Source organism: Paroedura picta, chromosome 5 (assembly GCF_049243985.1).
Source record: "Paroedura picta isolate Pp20150507F chromosome 5, Ppicta_v3.0, whole genome shotgun sequence".
Classification (NCBI taxonomy): Eukaryota; Metazoa; Chordata; class Lepidosauria; order Squamata; family Gekkonidae; genus Paroedura; species Paroedura picta.
The window spans coordinates 33773341-33799047 of record NC_135373.1 but is presented as its reverse complement, the minus strand read 5'-3'; the positions used below and the strand labels follow the sequence as shown (position 1 = coordinate 33799047).

Genomic DNA, 25707 nt, shown 5'->3' with positions numbered 1-25707 from the left:
TTGTTGTTTGATCAGATATATTTGGTTCAATGAACCATCTAGAGAAAGACCAACTGACATATTTAGATGTCGCTGCTAGAAAAATTCAGTTATGTAACATTGACACAGGAATGGGTAGGTTGGCCAATTTGGGAGGGGTGGAATGGTGGACACCTCGTTTATCTTCACGGCTCTCTTCCCAAAGTGCTATACAAGTACTCAAACAAGTTCTAATGACAACATTTGCGTTTATTTTGTCCTTTTTATAAATGGGCACAACACAAGAGTAATAAAAAAAAATAAGACGTTACCATTACAGTGCTACATTGGCAAATATTATTTTTTTATAATTTTTAAAGGTTTTGGCCATTGACTCTGGACAAAAACAATTAAAACATTTTTTTATCCCCCCACCCATCCCTTTTGAACCCACACTAAATAGCAGTTTCCGTACTAAACTCTAGAAGAGTTATGTACATACAAAAAAGTGTTTAAGACAGGTCTTACTTTTAGAAATATTTACATGCCTTGCTTCCCAGTATTAACTGAGTAGTACAACACTCCATCTTTTCATCTACGTCAAAGTGTTCCATTGTTTCTTTTAATAAGTCCCACAGAGTACGTGTGAACAGGTGTTTTGTTTCTTTTTCAAAGTCTTCTTGGAAGCAATTTTTTTGGGGGGGGGATGTTTTATTTTTAAATCTATACAGGTTGGGAATCTTATTTACAAAAACGACCAGTGGGCTAGGTTTCGTTCCCAGAGATAAGAGGAAATCGTGAAGTTATTAAAAACAAGCAGGTTGTTTTCATGGGTGACGTTTAGAATGTGGCTTTATAAAACACGGTATCGATGTTATTTTTTTTTCTCTAAAATCCTGCTTTGATTGTCAGTTGTGAAGGTATTACTTGTATTTAGATCCACAAACACATACACAATACACCCATGAGGCTAAAATGCTGGGGGTGGGGAGGGGCGCTTTGGAAAGGAGCTGAGCCAAGTAGATTACTCAAATTTCAGGCAAAGCAAAACCAAACATTCAGAATACATTCTACGTTCAGGCCTAATGACTGATCTCTAGTTGTGGCCTTGAATAGCTCTACAGCAGGGGTAGTCAACCTGCATTTGCTGGCAGGGGCTCATGGGAATTGTAGTCCATGAACATCTGGAGGACCACAGGTTGACTCCCCCTGCTCTACAGGATACCTACTGTGTGTATTGGGGGGCACTCAAGGCTGACCCTTAGAGGAAAGAGGCTCAGGAAACCATATCAGGCAATGGATTTGGGGTAATATTATAGGGCAAACTGTTTGCCAGTTACTATCAGAGTGTGATCCCGCTAGATTACTCCCTGCATCTATCCTAATCTGCCTCCTTGCCATAGCTCTTTTCCTAAAATGATTTTGTCCACATGTCTAATTTTCCTGAGCACAGCCTTTTTTTGTGGTTAAAAAGGACACTTCCTCCTTCCTCTTTTGTTAGCAGAAAAGAGAGCAGGATCCAGCCTACAAACTTTCTGCAAAGGGACTGATCAAAATTAAAAAACACAGATGGCTACAATTTCAGGCAAAGCAAAATGGAACATTCGTAACACAGGCTATGTTCCAACCTAAAGAATGATCTGTGATTTTGTCTATTAGACATGCGCATCAAATTGGCCCATAGATAGGCCAATGCTGGCTAAGTTGGAGATGTACTACCAGTCAAGGTCCTAGGAACAGATCTTTCTTAGCAATGTTACCCATGATTCTTGTCACTAGAGATGACAGGGCTTTCACCCAGAACCTTCAGTATATAAAAGACACGTTCTTCCACTGAGCAGGGGCCAATCCCAGAAGGCAATAGTTGTGAGGCAAAATCTGTAAGCTCTGAAGCCCATTTTTTCCCCAACTGTGTTTTTGGCAGCCTGGAGAAAAAGGATAAGCTGGCAGATGGGATTTCCTTATAAATAGAGCTTAAACGGCGGTTTGTCTTGTGGTAAAGGAGCCAGGCACTGAGTAGAAACCAAAGCATTATTGGTACTTATTCATTACACTGTCGAACCAAGGTGGTTGAAGCTTTCATGACGCCCACTAATAAGGATCTCCTGCTTATGTACATATTTTAAATTAATCATGTATGTGTGTGTATATACATATAAACAAACCCCAATGTATATATATATACATATATATATACACACATTAGCTACATTCACAATAGCATATTATTGCCACAGTTGGACTTCCATTGGCTGGAACTGGTTTTGATTCAACTCAGCATGGTGCCGTTTTGCCAGTTGCTGTGCAAGATGCTAGTAAAATGGTATCCCATCAAAACTCGCTGACAGCATTCCAGAGGTGCCAAAGAATATTTCAAAAGTCTTAATGGCCAAGAGAGGAACAAATTCCGCTAACTGGCAATTTCGTTCCATCTCAAGATGCAGTTGTGTTGTCAAGACGAAAATGGATCGACACTTTTGCTGTCAGGGTCCGAATGACACCATTTAGGTCGGCAATCTAAAAATAACAAGAGGGTCCTTACGAGAACAGACAAAAATGACAAAAATGACAATCGAACGATCAAGAGGGGACATCACAAGGACCACTTAAGAACCTCATCATAGTGTTCAGAACCCCAATGGACCCACTGGGTAAGAATCATAGGTTTCCAGGAATAAGATTGCTGAGAAAACACAATTATTTAACAGAAACATAGCCTGGGTTGTACAATTGAGAATGAAAACATACGGCAAATGTTTTGAATCAGACCATTGGTCCACCAAGCTCCATAGAGTTACTTTGACGGACACCAAGCTCTCTAGGGCCTCACACAGAGAGAGACTTTTTGCGCCACTTAACCACTTGGAATTTTTCAAGTGGAGATACCAGAAAACTTCTGCAAGCAATGCTCATACTCTCTCACAGCTTCTCCAATTGTGGTGGGCCAATCAGTGACTATCACAATGTTCAGAAAAGTCCTTCAGCCTCCTGAGGCGTTTATACACTTACTAGAGTCTACCAAGGGTATGGTGGTCACTATCTCCTCCCCCTTTCCTACCTGCTGAATATATTTAAAATCCTAAAAATCACTACAGCTTTTCTTCTTCTTTTCTTCCTTCCTGCAGTGGATTCAGCTATCTAGGGATGTGGTGAGTGTCCCACCATTGGCAGTCTTCAAGCAGTGGCTGGACAGATACGTATCATGGATGTTTGAGGTTGATCCTAGAGCAAGGGGTTGGAGTATGTGCCTTGGATGGACCCTTCCTATTCTGTGTTTTTTTTTTAAAGAACTCTTTCCCTCTCCATCACTTCTCTTTGAGACTCCTCCCAGTTCCTTTTAGCCCTGTTAGGGGAGGAAAGAAAGAGGAAAATGACAGGCAGATGGCAGTGCCTATCTTTCCTCTCTACTGGGTCTAGAAACAGACCACAGTGACCACAGAACCATCTCACTAATGGAATGGGGTAAGTTAACTTTCTACCCTAGCTCTGCAATCATGATCCATACCATGTCTCCCACAGACAATTGTCTAGGGCCCCAAACACATCAGGATTGCCAGTTCTGCATCTTCAACATACTAAATTTGGCCTCAGAAGATAATCTGACTTCAGAAGCCATTTTCTGGTGTAGCAGAATCATCTTTCTGATGTGCAAAATAATTGATTAAAATATATACTCTCATCTGCAAATCACCCCAGCGCAATTTTATCATTCATTTTATCGTGGATGGAGAAATCCACCAGAGATGTGCATTTGAATGCATGAATTAAATATGGGCCTCGCCATGGAAAGTTTTATTTCTAAATTGGGTGCTACACTTCATAAATATCTTTTAATTTTCATTAGCTTATCTCTTGACTCATGACCCTAAGTCTCACCTCCAAATCTCTCAGTTCCCCAAAAGAGATCAAAATCAATCCCAAATTAGCAGGAGAAGGCTGCAGAGATCAATACACCGTAGCATAACTTTCGTGGGCATCTTTGCGCATCAAATATTGTCAGCTGGAATTCTTGGCCATTTTCCTCAGACTATTCCACTGAGCCGTGGTGAGCACCAGCACAGACTAAAGCTATTCCGGTCAGCCTGCTTATACATCAATACAGTGCCCCACATTTAATGTAATAAGTAAATGAACTTCAGCAATGGCTAAATTTTAAATGGGTTGGCTTTGCTGTACCACCCCAGGAGGCAAGAAGGGCATGATAGTCAAAGGAGAAATTTGTAGGTTTCTCAACAACCAGCAGTGGAAATTCCATTCATCCCGGTCATTATTTACTGCTCAGAAAATGGGATTGGTAGTTTTCTTTCTGCCTCCCCAAGTCCATTCAGAAGGCAAAAAAAAATCTCAGCCAGGACAGCCTGGCCAAGAAATGACAGCTAGAAGGAATACCATTTTTTTTATTTCCCAATATCAAGAGTTCCCACAAAGCATCTGTGTTTACTGAGCAGTCTTCAGCAGCATTTTCCCCTTTGCAGAAGTAAAGTTTTTGTGTTCAGAGAGAGAATGACAGGAGAAAAGGCCCACGTTGTTCATTTTTTTCGAGCACTCCTTTTGAACACTTGAGATGCTTCAAGCACTGAAGGGAAATGTCTAAAGATGGTTTTTGAGGCAAGCCAGGGAAGGAGTATGCTTAAAGGGATTTATTTTACACAATGAAGCAACCACCATATGAAGTCAGAACAGACCTAAAATGGCCTTTCCAGAGTTGTGGTAGAAGATATTCCTTCATGGGTGCAAATACAACCAAAACTCACATGGAAATGTGTTAAATTCACTAGAGCCATGGATTGTACAGACTCATCCCAGGTCTCACAGTGTTGTAGGTGTAACAAAAGCCTAATAAAGTTTCTGCACTTATAACAGGATACTGCAACCTTAACATCAAGACCTTAAATGAAACCTTTTTTAAAAGGTTTATTTTATTATGACTTAGACTATGCCTTTATTTCTCTGCACCAGTGCCTCAGTGAGATCTGAAAGGGCATCTCATGAATCAAATCTTAATTCACAATTCACAAAGTACTACAGACAAACTCACCAGTTCACTTCTCCCTGATCTGGATGGCCCAGGCTAGCCTAGTTTTCATAAACTGGGTAGAGTTGGCTCTGGTTAGTCCTAAGGAGGGAGATCACCAAGAAAGTCCAGGGTCACTACAACAAGGCAGCCAATGGCAAACCACCTTTGTATATCTCTCATCTTTAAAATCCTACAGCAGGCATTCTGAACCGCTGTACCACAGAATCAAATGGTACCACAAGGACCCCTCAACAGTACCTCACGGTGGGCTTTTCCAAAATGGCAGCCAGGGAGAGCCCTCCTACCCTGTACTCATATTTTACAGCTCCCTGGTATTTTAGGCTTTCTTCCTTATTGGGGCAGGCAGGTCGACCCACCCTCTCCCAAAGTGGAACATTATGGGCCTGGAAGGGGTGGGGAGGGGCCCCAGCCATTTAATCCTTGGCTGGCTCCTTTCCTCTCCTCAGTGGTGGCTGCAATGAGAGTCAAGGTGAGTCTTTCTCCCAGATGGTCTATGTGAGGGAGTAGTCTACCCCAGCCCCATGCTGCTTGCCACCACGTTGTAGCCAGAGGTATGAGGCTGGGAGGCCTCACTGGGCTGCTCCAGACCTGGGTGGGTGAGCAGGTGAGCAGAATGGGGAGGTGAGCAAGCAAGTGCGAGGCCTATCCCAGTCTCACACTGCTTGCACCATACTGGGCCACTCTGGACCTGGCAGGGTGGGATGATAAGAGGTCTACCCCAGCCTCACATGCTGCCTGCTGCTATGCTGTGGCCAGAAGTGCAAGGCTGGGTGGCCTCGCTAGGCCGCTCTGGGTCTGGGTGGACAAGTGAGGGGGGGACAGGTGGCCAAGTGGCCTACCCCAACATCACAATGCTTGCTGCCACACTCTGGCACAACGTGTGAGGTTAGGTGGCCTTACTGGTTCACGATTACCCGCCAGTTACAGGTGGGCAGGGCTGACAAAAAATGGCTTTCCTAAGGCCCTCCAGGAAGCTTCAAAGGGACTTCTTGGTAGACAAGTGTGTTCCAGTCCGTCCATGATTGGAAGCCAGATGTGAACTGGCCCGACCTGTTTCCAGCGCATGCAAACTGTTCAAGGGGAGAGGGGACTGATCTTTATCTTTCCATTGGCTGTCTTCCAAGACCTCACTGCCTAGTTCTAGGAGATCTCCAGACCCCACCTGGAAATTGGCAACCCGAGCAATGCAATTATTGCACTAATACACAACAGTGAAATGAGTGATGTCACTTCCAGTGACATGTCACTTCTGGGGCTGTGGCAAGCAGGCATGGGCAGCTGACATCACTTCTCGGTACCTCCAACCTCAAAAATACTTCAGCAGTACCTCCAGAGTCAAAAGACTGAAAAAGGCTGCCTCACAGACTAGTCACGTCAGCTGCGACTGGACATCACCTTCCGGTTCTCTTACATGAGGCAACTGGTGTAGAATAGCGGAAAGTAATAAACACCAAGCTCCTCTAAGTAAGGAGTCCTTGTTCAATGGAAGTATTCTAACTCCAACAGAATAAGGCTTCTACCAGGGGAGGAAGGCTCAGCATCCAAAGGGAGTTGTATGATTGAACCCCTAAAGGAATAGCCATGAAAGGTCTACAGCTATATAATCAACAATGGTTTTCATTGAGAACAGGGCCTATTCTGCACACAATAGATAATGCACTTTAAATGCACTTTCGAAGTAGATTTTCCTGTTCCGCACAGGAAAATCCAGCTGCCAAAGCACATTGAAAGTGCAGTATCCTATGTGTGCGGAATAGGCCCAGGTTTGGGGATTAAAATGATCAGGTGGCTTTTTAAGGAGGTGTTCCTTCCTTTACAATGGGAAATACCCAACAGCCCAATGGCAAACAAGAACAGAACAGATTTCACCTTGACGCCAACTGCTCCCAAATCAGGCTCAGGATACTGGAAGGTTATTTTTAAGATGAAGCAATGTCTGACTGGTTGGAAGGAGTCAACAGTCCTTCGAAACCCTGTTGCACTGCTAATTCCTGAAGCCCTTGGTAAGCTTTGCCTTCATGGGTGATGGAGCAGGAGACTGAGGAGGCATAGCAATGGCTCTGCAAGAGACACCACAATTTAAGACCAATTTCCTTATTCTTCAATCAGCCGGGAAGCAAAAGGTCAGCCATTTTCTGTTAGTGAAATGGCCATAGCTGAGTTGGCACAGGGTAGGTTGAGTTGATGGCACTGTCCTTAATGTTTTATTGTTGGGAGAGGGGTAGAGTTCCTTTCCTCTTCTCTAATAACCTAATGCTTTTCATTATAATGTTATAGGGGATGTGGCATCTCCTTTGAAAATAACAACACCAAAGATCTGATTGAGCTTCCTGGATGTTCCTTGGCATCTATGCTATGCTACTCTGGGGTCATTATGGCTCTCTCTATGTTTGACCTAAATAAGCCTAGAAAACAGCTAGTCCACACCCACAATTTCCCCACACCCACCTGAACATGCAGGGTCAGTTCAGACATAGCGCAGAACCATAAATTAATTAAAATCAGGGTGAACTGATCACATGATTACAAGACATTCCACTACTGATAGTCAAACCAGACGCTGAAGCCATGTTTTGAAGTGGGTTTCTGAATTGCAATTACTCTTAAATCTTTTAATAGAAGGAGGAGGAGGAGGAGGAGGAGGAGGAGGAGGAGGATTACAAAGCGGATTACAGTTGCCTTCCCATTCCTCTCCCCACAACAGACACCCTGTGAGGGAAGTGAGGCTGAGAGAGCCCTTAAATTCCCGCTCAGTCAGAACCGTTTTATCAGTGTTGTGGAGAGCCCAAGGTCACCCAGCTGGCTGCATGTGGGGGAGCGCAGCATGCCAGATTAGAAGTTCACTCTCCTAACCACTACACCAAACTGGCTCTCAGTCTCAATCCAGTCTTGGCACGGTGGTCTAAGGTGGATTGAATCTCCCTCTCTGCCATAAAAGCTCACAGGGTGACCTTGAGTTAGTGCCTCTCAGCCTAACCCTGCCTTACAGGGCTGTTGTTGTATTAATAAAATGGAATAGGGAAGAAAAACGTTGTTGGCTACTTTGAGTTCTCCCTCAGGGGAAAAGAAGTATACAAAGATTTAAGAATAAGATATGCAGCCAATCAAAGTTCCTTTCGCCACTTTTGTGAGCCCTCTCCCCACCTAACTAAATGAATATTTATTGAAACAAATCAGGACTGGAGAATTCATCTGTCAATCAAACTGAGGCTTCAACAACAAACCCATAGCAAACCAGGTTTTCCCTATTACATCTGAACTAAGTCATGCCATTTTCTACTTGTCCCTTTTGCAACATTTGTACCAAATACATGGTCTCCTCCAACTCTGAATCATATCCAGTTATGGTAGCTCTTAATAGATCTCACCCTGGTCACAGGGCTTCAGTTAAGGTGGCCATACAATGGGTTGGATTCATACAATGGATTGAATCCAAAGGGGACTTTCCACTTCCAGGACAACTCCTTCTGAGTGGAAGGGCATCTTTGGATCCAACCCAACGCTTTGGTTGACACAACTGTCACTAGTATTTGCCATTTCTGCAACTGGGGTTGCAGAATCAAAGCACAAATTGTTACCCTATTCCAGGCTTCCTTTCAACAGCATATGTTGTATCTGTATGCTTGGCTCTGTTGCCAAAATGGAATAGCTAACAGTTGTCTTTTGTTGATTCCATTTTACTGCACACAAATCAAAGTGCCGGCTCATCCATGTTAGGTACTGCTCTTCAGGAGCTTTTTGTGTATTATCTGAAAACCAACCTCACCCAAGTTGCCAACAAAATGTTCAGCGACTTCACACTCCAGCATAGATTCACATGATATGTGGACCCCCCCAGACAGATGTTGATGAATTAATTACTACTTTGAGAGGAAAATACAGGTTTCCTCAGCAGCTGTCTACATACTTTATCACCTCTTTATCAAGTTCTATTTATATATAGCGTCATATGGAGTGAAACCATTGCTGAAGTACATCGCAAGCTCACATGATTCTGTCCCGTCCGTGTGCTACGCCTCTTCCCTCCCCCTGCCACCTTGGGCCAAACAAGATGGATGATATGTTCGACATAATTTCGTTCCCCTTTCTACAAAGCATGCCTTTTCTAAGCATCTATTCTCCTTCCCTATGGGTAAATCCTCTGGAACGGGGTTGCTTGTTCATCTGCCCGAGCCCAAAGTCCTGTGCTAGGAGACCTTTGCAACGTCACAGTGAAACCTAGCGGGACAAATTGAGGACGGTTGAGCTCCTGACTGGAGATCCCAAGTTAGGCAGCAGCAAAATAGGAACAGTAATGAGAGATGTGCTGCCAGGAACAAAGCAAGGAATGGAGGTCGAAGGTGTTCTCCGCAGACCATGTGAGTTCTCCCAATGAAGTAATCCAAAGGCCCAGCTCCAGCCTGATACTGCTTGATTAGGGCACTCCATGAGCAGTTGGGATGTTGGTCTCCTTGCCCTTGAACTCAGCGTGAACCAATCTGAGACACTCCTGTCTACAAGAGCATTGCCAAGTGCCATAAATCACATGGAACACCTCGTATATGAAAGTCTATGCACCAGTGCTCAGGAGGTGTTAGTCCAGGACGTCCTGTTGCTAAAAAAGAAAATAGCCGAGCGGCTAACTCAAGCACCAATCCAAGGAGACGGCCAGAGGGTAACTGAGATTGCTCCCGATTAGTCTCCTTGCGCTGTTTCAGTCCTCTGAATGTTTCCTCTGCCATAACATGGTTTGACTGTTCCTATTTTTCTTTAAAAAATGTGATAAACGGTAGAGGTTTCTTCTATCTTCCTTGTTAAAATTTCACAGACCAATTAGAAATAGAGAAAGAAGCTGTGTGAGAATAAGAGAGAAAGGACGGCATCGAGAGAAAGAAATGGCGAGGCACTTGCGGTGGCTTTTTATGCATAGAATTCCTCTTGCTTGTCAGGTTTTTGGTAAGTGACGCTCGCTTGTTTGGGCTCTTCCAATGTGTAGCTCCCCTCGTCTTTCTTCTTCATCCGGTAGATCAACAGCATCACCAGGAAGGCAGCAAAAAGGGCTCCTACAACCCCGCCCACGATCACAGCTGTCGAGCAAAATCCAAGAGGAGAAAGGTTAGCAAGATGGAAGAAGGAAGAGAAGCCACACAAGATTTTTGTCTTAGGTATGTCAGTTATGGTAGCTCTTGATATATCTCACCCTGGTCATAGTGCTTCATTTAGAAGGGTTGAAGAAGAGTTGGTTCTTATATGCTGCTTTTCTCTACCCAAAGGATTCTCAATGTGGCTTACAATCGCCTTCCCTTTCCTCTTCCCACAACAGACACCCTGTGAGGGAGGTGAGGCTGAGAGAGCCCTGATACTACTGCTCTGTCAGAACAGCTTTATCAGAGCTGTGGCGAGCCCAAGGTCACCCAGCTGGTAGTATGTGGGGGAGCATGGAATCATACCCGACTCGCCAGATTAGAAGTCCGCACTCCTAACCACTACACCAAGCTGGTGACCATACAATAGGTTAGATCTATACAATGGGATCAGGGGTGGACCGGCCATTGACCTTACAGGGTGAGGACACTGGCAGCCAGGAGCAAGCAGAAGACTGCCAAGGGTTTTGCTAGTATCACAGGAGCCATTTGGCTCAGACCCATGGTAGATCAGGGGCAGAAGCTGATGGGCTCAATTACTACTTGCATTACTGTTCATTCAACCAATGTCACAAACAGGAAAAACAATTAAAATGCTAATGGATGTTAGAGAGCCAATGTGCTATCACCACTATCAAATATTTTGTGACCTGCCAAGTCATCTGTCTCCTAGCAACCATGAAACATTGGCCTCCAAGCTGAGGACACTGAAGAGGAAACAGCTGATGTCTCAAGAAGACTGCATCCTCCAGAGCAGCAGTGACCAAACTGTAACTCTCCAGATGTCCATCGATGACAATTACCATGAGGCCATTATCACTGAGGTAATTGTCATCCATGAACATCTGGAGAGCCACAGTTTGTCCACTTCTGCTCTAAAGGACCTCCAGGGAACCCTTCAGAGCTCCCAAGAGTCTGGATCACCTCTCTTATCCTGGGAAACATCACTGACTTTTCCCTCAGATTCCAAAACCTTCACTCCAGGGTCAACCACAGCCCTTGAAATCTCTCTTCAACTGACCCCAGACTAGGGTGGTGGGCTTGTGGCCTTAGTGGCACTTCCGGCACTGCAGGTGAGGTCTGGGCAGGATGGCCTCCCTCTGCAGGGCTTACTTGCTGTGCCACAGAGGCTGGTCAGCTTGACGTGTTCCCGAGCCATTTTGACCTCCCGCTCAAAGACAGGCTACAAATCCTTTTAAACAAACGAATAAAGTCAACTGTGAATACTCCCACTTTCCTGGTTTCATGTGAACCATACAAAATGGAATCCTTCAAGAGGGCTTTTTGCGCCAGTAAACAGGACTGTATTGTAATTAAGCAGCCTGAAAGCTGCACTGGTACAGGGAGAGTGACTGTGGCCTACACCACACCACTGACTTGCTACCTACCACCATAAGTATTCTTCAGACCCGGTAGTTTCTACACCACTGAATGCTTAAAAGTTAATGCCTCTTCAGCTTTAGTGGACATTTCTGCTTACAACCCAATCGCCTGTGGAGAAGGAGTGGGAAATCAAACCCAGATCTCTAGATTAGAGGCTGCCGTTCTCAACCACGCTGGCTCTCCCTCGGTTCTTGCTCTTCTGGGTGTGGTCCAGAATTGCCAAGAAAATACCACCCCACCCCCCCCACCCCGCCCACACCTTACCTATGAGCACTTCTTTCCTCTCCAGGATGTTTTTCTGAGGGAGCTGAGCAGCTGAGTTTCCAGAGTCTATCGTATTGTCTATGAGCCCCGGCTCGGCGTTCTTCTTCAGCCCGGGCCCTACTGCTGGGGTAACCAGGGCAACCACCTCATTACCAAGCTCCGTCCGAGTCGTGTCCTCTTCCTCGTGGATTTCAAAATCTCCACTGACAGGGGCTTCCAGCTCGTTATTCAGTGCCGTGGAAAGGGTCACATCCAGAGGCTCGGTCTGTGAGGGCAAACACACAGGATATTGAGAGTAGGAGGGAGACGAAGAAAGAGCCATTCCTTTCACGGTGCCAAAGTGGGGCACCTACCAGGCTGACATAACAGTGCCCAGGGGGAAAGGAGCAGATGGGCAACACACAGGAAGAGCAGTATTCAGTTTACCTCCATCATTTTTGCTGTAAAAATCAGATATTCCCTCTTCAGTCCTCCCTATTGCTATCTTGTAGACCAAACAAACATGGCCGCCTGTATGATAACTAGTCTGGCTGGCTGAATACCAGAAAAAGGGGAGAGATGACTGAAGACACTTCTCCCCCAACTTTCCCCCTTCCGTCTCATGTCTTTCTTCCCCATTACTCCCAGTCACTGTCTGTCTGGTACCTCCATCCTCCAAGGCTTTTCTGGAAGAGAGATTATCAATCCAGAACTTCACAAGGCCTTGCTGGGCTCCCGTTCTCCTTCCTTGCAATTCAGCTCAGCTGAAGGACAGAAGCTGCCCAGAGCTACATAGGAAGCAAGGGATTAAATGGTTTTTAAGACACTGTGCTATTCTGTGAGAACATTTGTCTCAGGTTGAAGGATGTGCAGGACAGCAGTGAATCGTGGCAAACTCTTCCTCTCTGCCCTTCTTCATCATCAATAACCGCAAGCAAGACCTACAGCAATCAGGACTTGCTGCAGAAATGGAGACATCATATGTCATAATGGAACAGCAAAAATAGCTGTAGAGTACCCCTTATCCTAAAAAGCAGAGACATCACCCTGCCAACAGAAGTGCGTTTAGTCAAGGCAATGGTATTCCCAGTTGCAATGTATGGCTGCCAAAGTTGGACCTTAAGGAAGGCTGAGCGTCAAAGAATTGAGGCTTTTGGTGTTGGAGAAGACTCTTGCGAGTCCAAGGGACTGCAAGGCGAACAAACCGGTCAGTCCTAGAGGAGATCAGCCCTGCCTGCTCCTTAAAAGGCCAGATCCTGAAGATGAAACTCAAATACTTTGGCCACCTCATGAGAAGGAAGGACTCCCTGGAGAAGAGCCTAATGCTGGGAGCGGTTGAGGGCAAAAGAAGAAGGGGATGACAGAGAATGAGGTGGCTGGATGGATTCACTGAAGCAGTAGGTGCAAACTTAAATGGACTCCGGGGAATGGTGGAGGACAGGAAGGCCTGGAGGATCATTGTCCATGGTGTCGCGATGGGTCGGACACGACTTCGCACCTAACAACAGCAACACCCCTTGTTGAGTTGGAAGCTGTAATGCCACCTACAAGCCCAAGGCAGTGGTGACAACAGAGAGTGATCCACCAGCAGCTTCCTTTGACAAGCTTCCACATTAGGAGAGCAAGATGCTTGAATATGGCGGCCAGACTCCCCAGATCAAGACTGATGAATACCTTCATATGGAACTTAAGTGGGACAGAAGAAAGACAGTATAGTTGTGTGTGTGGGGGGGGGGGAGATTTAATAGAATCCAAGATACCAATAGAGTGATCAAGAGAACCTGAGATAAATATTGACAGTGCATTCTAGATTTCCCCCCAAACGTAATCTGATTTGGGGGGGGGCATCGTATAGCCCAATCTTGGAAGCTAAGCAGAGTTGATACTTGTTGGGCATGAACATACACAACCTAACGTAGGATTCTTAGTGAACGGATAGTTCTTTGGAATGGATCTTGTTTTGAACAAGTCTTTCTTTCGTAATAGCCCCCCCCCCATTGTGTATATAAATTAGCTTGAAGGATTTAGTCTCCCACGCATCTGATAAAGTTAGCGGTGACTCATGAAACCCGTGCTTTTTTTTTTCTATTTAAGGTGCTGTTAGACTCCTGTTTCCTTCCACTTTTCCCAAGTGAGACTTCTAAGATATCCTAAGGCATCCTTTCTCGACTTTCTTACTGCTGAGAACACCCTGAAACATTCTTCAGCCTTCGAGAACCCCCACGAGTGGTGTGATCATGCAAAATATGATTGGGAAGCAGAGCTGTGTACATGTCCACCCAGGGCCCCTCCCCTTCCCACCCCGTCTAGGACATTATCGGCCATGCGAGAGGGCGGACTGACATGACCATATATGGCCATATTAAAATATATAAGAAATCAATTAACTCCCGCCCATTCAGGAAAGCCTTCCAGGGCAGTCAAGAAACCCCAGGGTTTCACAAAACCCTGGTGGAGAGCACCTGTCCTAAGGGCATGCTCACATAGTTCCATTAGAAATTTCCTCTGCCAGTTTCCCTCTCGGCTTTAGATTTAGAATCCCAGTGGTTTCTTCTCAATGGCTTTCTCTCGAAGCGGCTTACATTACTCTCCTCTCCTTCGTTTTATCCAGACAACAACCCTGTGGGGTAGGTTGGGCTGAGTGTGACACTGGCCCAAGGCCACCCATAGAGCTTCCATGGTAGAGTGAGGGGTTCCAACTACAGTTGCACATTCTGGCATGCTCCGGTGAGCACTGAAGTCCGAGGCGGCCAGCACCATGGCATGGAGGGAAGGGGCGGTGCCAGCAGTGGCGTACCAACCGGCGCCCCTACTCTCCCCTCCCCTCCGCAGCCACCTCTGGCTTCAGTGCTCGCCAAAGCAGCCGGAGCGTGCAAGAACGTGCAACCCTAGTTCCAGTCTCATTCTCTCAGATCCTAGCCTGGAACTTTAACCTCTACAGTACACTGATTCACGGAGACATTCAAGCACTGAGGTTCCTGCTGGAGAAGATCAGTAGCTAATTTAGTCCTGCATTCAGTTTCACACGATGGCCAACAAATAAGGCAGGGATTCCCAAACAGGGTTCCGGGGAACCTGGGATTATGAGAGAGCTCTGCAGGGGTTATGAGAGACCTTTCCCAGAAGTTCGGATGGCCGCTGACATCACTAGACGTCACTGGAGCCCACTTCCCCTGTTGCTCTACAGACCTCGTCTCTTTCTCCCCGGTAGAAATGGTAAATGGTCAATTGGCTTTTTGATTGACTGATTGACTTGATTGGCTGGCTGGCTCCTGCATCCTGCTTCTATGCCCCCTTCTCTGAAGGGGCATGGCACCACTTCTGGGGTTCCTCGAAGCCTGAAAAATATTTCAGGGGTTCCTCCACAACCAAATGGCTGGAAAAAGGCTGAAATTGGGCATAGAGACCACATCCTTCCACCGATGTTGCCTTCCAGGACTGGTAATTCGGAGGTCTGCAGGTGTGGAAGTTCCCTTTAATCACCGAGACTAGTAGCTATTCATGGACCCCTCCTCCATGAATCAGTGCAATCCCCTTTTAAGGCTATGCAAAGATCTCCTGCGATAGAAAGAGCAATCTGCCTGTTTGGGTCAACGGCCAGGAGGGGGAGGCAGAGACTCATCACTCCCGTACATCCACGCCCCCCTGAAAGAAGAGGCTGTTCCCTGTGAGGAAGAAGGCGCTCCAGATGGGGAGAAAGGCAGCCTTGCGAGATTTTTATTTGAGGACCAAAGAGAAAGGTGCCTACAACAGAAGACTGAGACATCTATCTGGGGGTTCGCGTGAAATGTCCTGCAAAAAGGTTGGTTGGGGAGGTAATTAGTAATAACCCCGGCTGAGAAGAGAGAAGGAATCCCACAGAGATGACAGAAAAGAGTGGGATTTTCCCTGATATCGCTTCAAAACATCCTGAGCAGAGGTGTGCCTGGGAGGGAAATATTGTGGAAATATTGATGTCAGAAGCTCTTAGATAACATCACACAATGAAATGTCCCAATATGTTCGCACCGCCTCTGCGTCAGCTGGGGGTTTAGAGAACACAGGATAAAGAAAGATGTTCCATATACTGAGCTGAATTGAGACTAAAATGTCCCCTCGCAGAGGAGATGCCATTTCCACCCATTTCCCTTACCCGTGGCAGACCCCCAAGTTGCCCCTTGAGCCATTCCCGAGTGATTCCCGTCAAACAAGAGCAGCATTTCAGGAGATCGGACAGCTGAAACAGAACAGGGGGCAGAAAAGATCTGTTCCACTGATGATACTGCCTTTCACTAACAGAAAATTTAACCTAGACGAGACTTTTGCAACCTTTTGACTGTGAAGTGTTTTTCAGGTTTTGAGTAGTATTGGCATGCCCTTTCAGAGAAATGAGCATGAAAGTAAGATGCAGGAGCCAGCCAATTGATGGATCAATCATTTATCATTTTTCCATTGTGGAGAAAGAGACGAGGCCTGTAGAGCAACAAGAGAAGGGGGCTCCAGTGACATGCAGTGATGTCACTGGCCATCCGAACTTTGGGGGAAAGCCACATAACCTTGGGGAGCTTTTGCATAATTCCAAGGTTCACTGGAACCCTAGTAGGGAATCCCAGGTCTAGATCCTTCTGCCCCACTACCTATCTATCTAGCCAAGGTTTTTCCATTAACTCCCCACTAAATCTTTGCAATACCATCAACCACACTCCTGGCTGCTGAGGGCTTTCTCAAGGGATGCCTGCTGAAATCTGATATTTATCTGTTTAGATACTTAAATTCTTAAATACTTGTTGAATCAGAGTCACACAGAGCTGGAAGAGATCATAAATGACTTTCCAGTTTTGCCTCCTGCCAGGTGCTCATCCAATATCCTGCAGGGGAACCCAGAGCAGCTTACAACATTGTTGTTCCTTCCTTGTTTTTATTCAGACAGAGAGCGGCTGGCCGAAGTCAACCAGAGAGCTTCCATAGGTGGCGTCAGGATTCGAACCTGACACTGTAGTTGCTATACTGCACTGGATTTTCTATAGCTTGGCTTGAACAGAGGGCAAAAGGCTCCATCTTTTTTAATGCTCTTTAATAATCTGAGTTGTAGCTTTCTGCAAAAAGCACACGTTAATGCAAAAGAATGATTCTATTTTAACCTGTTTTTCTTGATCACAGGCTACCATGCAGTCTCTTCCCCATTTTATCCTTACCACAACCCAGTGAAGTAAGTTAGGCTGAGAATGAGCCACTGGTCCAAAAACACCCAACGAGTTCTGTGTTCCTGTGATCCTCTTCACATGTTACCTGTTCCCATGGCCTTGCCATGAGTTGTGCCATGTTCACATTACCTGTTTACTTGTTCCCATGGTCCCTTCCCAACCCTGACTTGTTAGTATGCTTCACTGCCCTTTATTTTTTCACAGACCAGCATCCCGAGGGGGAAAGATGCCACTTTTCCCCAGAGCATTTCTTATTGTTCTGATCTTGTATATGCATAGGCTAGGAATGCTTTGTGCTGCCTAGGTTCCAATGCACACTCTGCATGAAAAACCCTGCTTGGGAAATTTTCACACCTACTATTTTGTTCAGCGCACATATTTTCAAATGAGGAGGAGGGGTCTCAGGGAACACATAAAAGTCATGCTTGTAAGCCTGCCCTTTAGCTCTAGCAAGGAGGCACCTTGAACTCTGTTCACCACCTTCCTCAATAAAGATATTTTCTTCATCAAGTCTGCTTATTGAGAATTTGACAAAGCTCTGACACTGTGACTATTTGGGGGGGTTGCACTTCGGAAGGGACTGTAGAGCATCTATTTGGCATACAGAAGGTCCCAGGTTCAATCCCCAATATCACCAGTTAAAAGATCTGGCAGTAGGCAATCTGAAGACTTCTGACTAAGACCTTTGACAATTGCTGCCTGTCTGATTATTATTACTACTAATTAAATTTCTATACCACCCTCCTGGGAACAGGCTCAGGGCAGTGTACATCATGCAATTAGAACAAAATATTTTAAATGATAATAGCATAATAAAACATATACACAGTTTAAAACATTTAGCAGCATCTATAGCCAGTAGCTATGAAAATTATTGTCATACTTCCCAGAACTGGTCCCTATCAATGGATCTTTTCCAGCCTAGGATGCATCCGTGGGAGGTGTTTTGTCAGGGAGAGCTATGAGGTCACTGACCCCAACCAAAAGCTTGGTGGAAGAGCTCCGTTTTTCAGGCCCTGTGGAACTGTGCTAATTCCAACAGGGTCCGGATCTCCTCTGGGAGCTCATTCCACCAAATAAGGGGCAGGACTGATAACGTCCTGGCCCCAGTTGAGGCCAGATGTACTTCCTGACTTTGATGCACCAAGGGTCTGATTCAGTACAATGTGTTCACATGTGCTTTCTCAGACATTCTTGTATACGTTTGTGAAATCTGAAACTGGCCATCCCGGCTCCATTTTATCCCAATAACAACGTAAGAGATTGAGTTAGACAGAAAAAATGTGATTGGATTAAAGTCATTCAGAGAACCTCAAGGCAACATGGGAAACTGAACCTGTTACGCACTCTAACTACTACACAGCGCTGGCTCTAGCATAATATAGTAATATAAATAAATTATAAATAAGTGCTGTATGTCTATGTCACATCAACCACACAGTTCCCATGAAGTTAATGCTGCAGTCAGTTTTGGAGGAGGAGGAAGCACATACTCTGTCAGAGCGGGACAACCGTCTTAGCTCATGCATCTACCCCTATTTCGGAGGTCCTTCTAAGTTCAACAGGTAGCCAGACAGAATGGTTTTCCAGGCAGTGTCACCAAGAACATGGAATGTCATCTCCAAAGCTATTCTCCTCCCAGGTAACAATTTGATGTCAGGCTAAAGTGCTGTTCATCAAAATAGTGTTTAAGCTTCCCTATCTAATATACCTGCTGTTATCGGGAGACTACTTCTTGACATGATGCATCATTCACCGCAGAACTCACTGCTAATGGATGGAGAGAGGTCCCTTCCACGGAATATGCAAGACTCTCAGGTTTGAGATTAGAACTGGAGCAGAATGAACAGTCCAGGAAAGCACCTTGACAATGGAACGGTCCACTGTAATGATTACTGTCGATGTCACCTGCTTTCATCCCATTGTCTTTGCCTTCTAATCCAATTCTGTTTATTTATAGGTTACCTGCCTTAGCTACTTGGTTGTTTGCGCTGTTGCCCAATCCTCTAATCCTAGTCCCGTTACTTTGTACGCTGTTTGCTTTATGATGTCTGATTGCAGTTTTAGATCCTGTAAATCACTTTTGAGTCTTAGCAAGACAGTCAGGTTATAAATAAAGTTAAATAAATAAAAGCGGATGAGATAAATGTACAGTGGGCAGCTCCGTCAATAGCAACTAGGACACAGTGGTTACGTGCTCTGAGGCAACATATATCCAAAACACCAGATGCTAGAGAGTTGCAACAGCGGGGAGGGAATCTTTTGCAGTCCCAAATGATATTTTGCAGAGCTTTAGCCACTATTTTTCATTACTTTTTATTAGCACTTTGAGGATGTAGATACTCTGAAAAGTGGGGAAACGATATTCTAAAAAAGAAGAAAGTTCACTACATAAACCACCCTAGTTATGTTGAGTAGTGGCTGGCTGGCCCTTGTGACAATCATTAAGACCACTCCCCCACCCCTCTCGCATGGCTGTGCAGAATCCAAATTGGTTGGGCCTTGGGACAATCAAGAGGACAGTCCTTCCCCTACATAGACAGCTGTGCAGGATCCAGACTGGTTGGGCCGTGTGATAATTAACACTCCCTTCCTCCTCTCTGCCCAGAGCAACATTTCAAAATTTTATAAGCTTGGCTTTTTAAAAATGCCCTGGATCTAAAATAACAAGAAACTAATTTTCTTCTTTAAAAAACATCTTTAAAAAACTATCACAGTCAGGTACATGTTAAGAAGAAGTTAATGGTTAGCAGAGCTTACTACATAACACGGGCGAAAAACCCTACCAGTTCCCTTTAGGACAGTCGTTCTCCACCTTCCTAATGCTGCGACCCTTTAATACAGTTCCTCATGCTGTGGTGACCCCCAACCATAAAATTATGCAAGGGTTCTTTCACAGAAATTAAACCAAAACTGACCAATGGTGTGAAGATCCATTGTTCATGATTGTATATAAATTGTTTTTTTCCCTGGGGTTTCTCAGTTCAGTTCTGCCTCTTGTCCCACCATGCTGATCTCGCTCTTTTCCGCTGTTCCAGACAGATGAACGCTCTATCCTGACCTACCCTGCAAGGCTGTTGTGTGGATAGCGCCCCTGGCCAAGCTGCTTGCCCTGCCGCAACCACTGTAAAAGGGTCATTCAACCCCCCAAAGGGGTCCCGACCTCCAGGCTGAGAACCACTGCTCTAGGAGGTAAATACCTGAAGGCACACCCAGCATTTCCCCTGAAACTAATCTCCATACCTGGGTTGATTCTGAAGGTGCTGCTGTAGTCGTAGGAGGTGGCAGCGTGACGTCTGGATGTTGTGACGGGCTCGGCTTTGGCATCCCTCCGATCTTTGTCAAGCTGGTGGTCACTGGAGGAGCTGCAGTGGCTTCCGTACTAGGAGCTGCAGTGGCCGCCGTTGGCGTTTCCAGAGTAACGGCCTGTGTGGTGGCTACGATCGTGATAAAGGGAGGCAGGACTCTCAGGACTGTCGTCGTCTTGGAAGCGGCAGTGGTGGAAGAGGCCGTGGTGGTGGAGGCCGTGGTGGTAGTGGTAGTGGTAGTGGTGGTGGTGGTGTCACGGACGGTGGTGCCAGCCATGGTGGAAACTGCTTTCCAGATGGTGACTGCCGGGGCCTCAGTCACCCTGGTTACGTAGAGGCTGGTGGTGGCTGGATCATAGGTGGTTTCCTCTGCTGGGAATGGCGCAAAGGGAGTGGCTACAGGCTGTACCGATGTGACAGGCAACACTGCTGGTGTTGTTGAGAGTCCAACAGAAGGGTCTGTGGTGAGCCGCACAGCTGTCTTAATCCTAGACTCCTGTTCGAAATCTAGAAGGGAAGCAAAGAGCATTTATCGTGAAGAAACTGTGCTCAAGGCCAGCATGCTGAGGTAAGTGATGGGCAGTGGGCAACTGGGGGGAACAGCACAGTCCATACAATCTGAAAGAGGCTTTTATTCCTCCAGCTCAGTGTGTTTTATTGGTTCCAACCATTGGCCTTAATTACAACAGCAACAAAACAGTGGCTGGAAAAAGTAACTATTGGTCAGGCAGCCAGTTAAATCAGGCAGTGATCTCAAGTCAGTTGATCACACTAGATAGAGAACATGAGACCTATCCGATAGGTGTCCATTGCCATGCACAAAGGTGCCTTCATAGCTAACTAGAGTAGCCTTTTGACCATGGAAGAGTGCATGAAATAATTTTTCAGGCTTCAAGGAGCCCCTGGAGTGACGTCAGTTGCCACGCCTCCCTGCCATGCTCCTCCAGAAGTGACATGTCACAGGAAGTGACATCACCACCTGCATTTACAAGCTGGCTCAAGGAGGACCAAAGGGGGGAGAAGCAAGAGGAAGTTTAAGGCGGGAGTAGGCATGCAAGGTCCACCCCCTTCCAGGCATAAAAACCATGAGAACTCATGTTCAGGAGGGGAGGTGGCCAGTTCCTTAGGTTGTGGCTGAGTCCATTTAGGCAGGAGGAAAAAGGCTATGGACTCCAAATTGGGAATCCCTGAATCAGACTTTTCAGGAAGTAAATTCATGCTACCTTCTTTCTTGGCATAAAATGTAGGTATTTCATGTCCATTAACACTGAACAAGTTTTCGTTCTTTTTTTTTTCAAGCGTGTTATTTTAGATCTGGATGATGGATGGATGGATGATGCATGCATTCATGCATGCATGCATGCATACATACATACATACATACATATTTCCCCACTCACTGTGCTGCTCCTCCTCCTCTTGCCTCCTCATGTTCCACCTACAGGAGTTTGAACCCCAGTTCCTTAGCACAAAAATGTGCCACAGGATCTCACCAAACATCCACGTAGCTCCATGGAGACCAGCATCCTGTTTTCTAGCAGCCCACAAGGTGGGATATCGATCAGTAGGCCATGCCACAAGGTGGGACATCCACAACAGGACACGAAGGCATTAGGTTTTCCTTAATATAACCCCCTGCCCTGGAAGGTCCAGGCTGGTCTGCTCTCATCAAATCTAGGAGGTTAAGTAGCCCTGGTAAATATTTGGAGGGGGAGACCACCAAGAAAATCCAGGGTTGCTATGCAGAGGCAATGGCACACATCTTCTGAACATCTCTTACCTTTAAAACCCTACAGGGTCATCTTTAGTATATGGAACTCAGTGGCCTTTCCCACCACCAACATTAACCGTAACATCTGCCATTTGGAGAGATGTTGCCTCTAAGCATGGAGACTCCATTCAACCATCATGGTTAATAGCTCCTGAGCAACTGATCATCCCAGAATTTTGAAGTCTACATTGCAAGTTGTTGAAGATTATGATTATGATTGAGCCTATCCTGGCCCGTACAGTTGATCCAAACTGGATACAGCGCTCCAAATTTGTAGGCAAAGATCCCAGCATTTAAAAGCCTTTAACAATTGATAACATGTGTGAGAAAAGTGCTTTCAAATCACAGCTGGCTAACGGTGACCCCAGCAAGGGGTTTTCGGAACAAGTGAGAAGTAGAGGTGGTTTGCCATGGCTGTCTCCTGCAAAAATGTTCCTGGTGGTCTCCGATCCAAGTACTGACCCTGCCTAGGTCCAAGATATGATGAGACCATTCCACATCCCCATCAGTAAATTATTGGACTGACCCTGCCTAGATTCCAAGATCTGATGAGACCATTCCACATCCCCATCAATAATTTATTGGACGGACCCTGCCTTGGTCCCAAGATCTGATGAGACCATTCCACATCCCGATCAATAATATATTGGACGGACCCTGCCTAGGTCCCAAGATATGATGAGACCATTCCACATCCCCATCAATAATTTATTGGACGGACCCTGCCTAGATTCCAAGATCTGATGAGACCATTCCACATCCCCATCAATAATTTATTGGACGGACCCTGCCTAGGTCCCAAGATCTGATGAGACCATTCCACATCCCCATCAATAATTTATTGGACGGACGCTGCCTAGGTCCCAAGATCTGATGAGACCATTCCACATCCCCATCAATAATTTATTGGACGGACCCTGCCTAGGTCCCAAGATCTGATGAGACCATTCCACATCCCCATCAATAATTTATTGGACGGACCCTGCCTAGGTCCCAAGATCTGATGAGACCGATTCACATCCCCATCAATAATTTATTGGACTGACCCTGCCTAGGTCCCAAGATCTGATGAGACCATTCCACATCCCCATCAATAATATATTGGACTGACCCTGCCTAGGTCCCAAGATCTGATGAGACCATTCCACATCCCCATCAATAATATATTGGACTGACCCTGCCTAGGTCCCAAGATCTGATGAGACCATTCCACATCCCCATCAATAATTTATTGGACGGACCCTGCCTAGGTCCCAAGATCTGATGAGACCATTCCACATCCCCATCAATAATTTATTGGACTGACCCTGCCTAGGTCCCAAGATCTGATGAGACCATTCCACATCCCCATCAATAATTTATTGGACGGACCCTGCCTAGGTTCCAAGATCTGATGAGACCATTCCACATCCCCATCAATAATTTATTGGACGGACCCTGCCTAGGTCCCAAGATCTGATGAGACCATTCCACATCCCCATCAATAATTTATTGGACGGACCCTGCCTAGGTCCCAAGATCTGATGAGACCGATTCACATCCCCATCAATAATTTATTGGACTGACCCTGCCTAGGTCCCAAGATCTGATGAGACCATTCCACATCCCCATCAATAATATATTGGACTGACCCTGCCTAGATTCCAAGATCTGATGAGACCATTCCACATCCCCATCAATAATTTATTGGACGGACCCTGCCTTGGTCCCAAGATCTGATGAGACCATTCCACATCCCGATCAATAATATATTGGACGGACCCTGCCTAGGTCCCAAGATATGATGAGACCATTCCACATCCCCATCAATAATTTATTGGACGGACCCTGCCTAGATTCCAAGATCTGATGAGACCATTCCACATCCCCATCAATAATTTATTGGACGGACCCTGCCTAGGTCCCAAGATATGATGAGACCATTCCACATCCCCATCAATAATTTATTGGACGGACGCTGCCTAGGTCCCAAGATCTGATGAGACCATTCCACATCCCCATCAATAATTTATTGGACGGACCCTGCCTAGGTCCCAAGATCTGATGAGACCATTCCACATCCCCATCAATAATTTATTGGACGGACCCTGCCTAGGTCCCAAGATCTGATGAGACCGATTCACATCCCCATCAATAATTTATTGGACTGACCCTGCCTAGGTCCCAAGATCTGATGAGACCATTCCACATCCCCATCAATAATATATTGGACTGACCCTGCCTAAGTCCCAAGATCTGATGAGACCATTCCACATCCCCATCAATAATATATTGGACTGACCCTGCCTAGGTCCCAAGATCTGATGAGACCATTCCACATCCCCATCAATAATTTATTGGACGGACCCTGCCTAGGTCCCAAGATCTGATGAGACCATTCCACATCCCCATCAATAATTTATTGGACTGACCCTGCCTAGGTCCCAAGATCTGATGAGACCATTCCACATCCCCATCAATAATTTATTGGACGGACCCTGCCTAGGTTCCAAGATCTGATGAGACCATTCCACATCCCCATCAATAATTTATTGGACGGACCCTGCCTAGGTCCCAAGATCTGATGAGACCATTCCACATCCCCATCAATAATTTATTGGACGGACCCTGCCTAGGTCCCAAGATCTGATGAGACCGATTCACATCCCCATCAATAATTTATTGGACTGACCCTGCCTAGGTCCCAAGATCTGATGAGACCATTCCACATCCCCATCAATAATATATTGGACTGACCCTGCCTAGGTCCCAAGATCTGATGAGACCATTCCACATCCCCATCAATAATTTATTGGATTGACCCTGCCTAGGTCCCAAGATCTGATGAGACCATTCCACATCCCCATCAATAATTTATTGGATTGACCCTGCCTAGGTTCCAAGATCTGATGAGACCATTCCACATCCCCATCAATAATTTATTGGACGGACCCTGCCTAGATTCCAAGATCTGATGAGACCATTCCACATCCCCATCAATAATTTATTGGACGGACCCTGCCTAGGTCCCAAGATCTGATGAGACCGTTTCACATCCCCATCAATAATTTATTGGACGGACCCTGCCTAGGTTCCAAGATCTGATGAGACCGTTCCACATCCCCATCAATAATTTATTGGACGTACCCTGCCTAGGTTCCAAGATCTGATGAGACCGTTTCACATCCCCATCAATAATTTACTGTACCGTCATCAGCTCAACAATGTTTCAAATCATGCTCACAATGATCTCTGCCCAAAGAGCAAAGTTGTGATCTGCTCGATACAAAGCTAGATCATTTGGAAATGGTTTCACAGATTCTGCAATAAAGAGTCGTATTTTAGATGACCTCTTGGTCCTTGCTGGTGAAAAGAAATTCAATTGGCGACTTTTTGACCAGCTTTTAAGCAGCTGGAGCAAAAATCTGCTCAGTTCCATCTCAGAGACTGCATATAGAAACATATAGTGGGGGGTATTGTCTAGTACTTCCTCGGTACAAACAACACACACTAAAATGTTCCTCTCACAGAGAACAGAAGATTTGTATCAGCATGGGTTGACTTGAGCTTTGGAAACTTGTTTTTCAACAGAATCCCTGTGGCTCAGTGATGTGTTTTAAATTCACAAAGCACAACTATATACTTGGTGGGGGCGGGTGGGGGTTGAATGTACACACAACTGTGAGAAGTAAGGAAAATAGCCAATAGCGCTGTTTGCTTG

General features: G+C 45.7%; 1 protein-coding gene across 1 annotated transcript in view; it reads right to left on the bottom strand.

Moving 5' to 3' along the window:
* Window positions 1–207: 207 nt before the first annotated feature.
* SDC3 (syndecan 3) overlaps window positions 208–25707 on the bottom strand; it is a 120915-nt gene continuing 95415 nt past the window's right edge. The window contains exons 3-5 of the mRNA XM_077337158.1: window positions 20172–20743; window positions 11767–12031; window positions 208–10062 (exon numbers count right to left, since the gene is read on the bottom strand). Coding sequence (XP_077193273.1) covers window positions 9896–10062; window positions 11767–12031; window positions 20172–20743 — 1004 coding nt within the window. The 3' untranslated portion in view covers window positions 208–9895. The remainder of the gene's footprint in view (window positions 10063–11766; window positions 12032–20171; window positions 20744–25707) is intronic.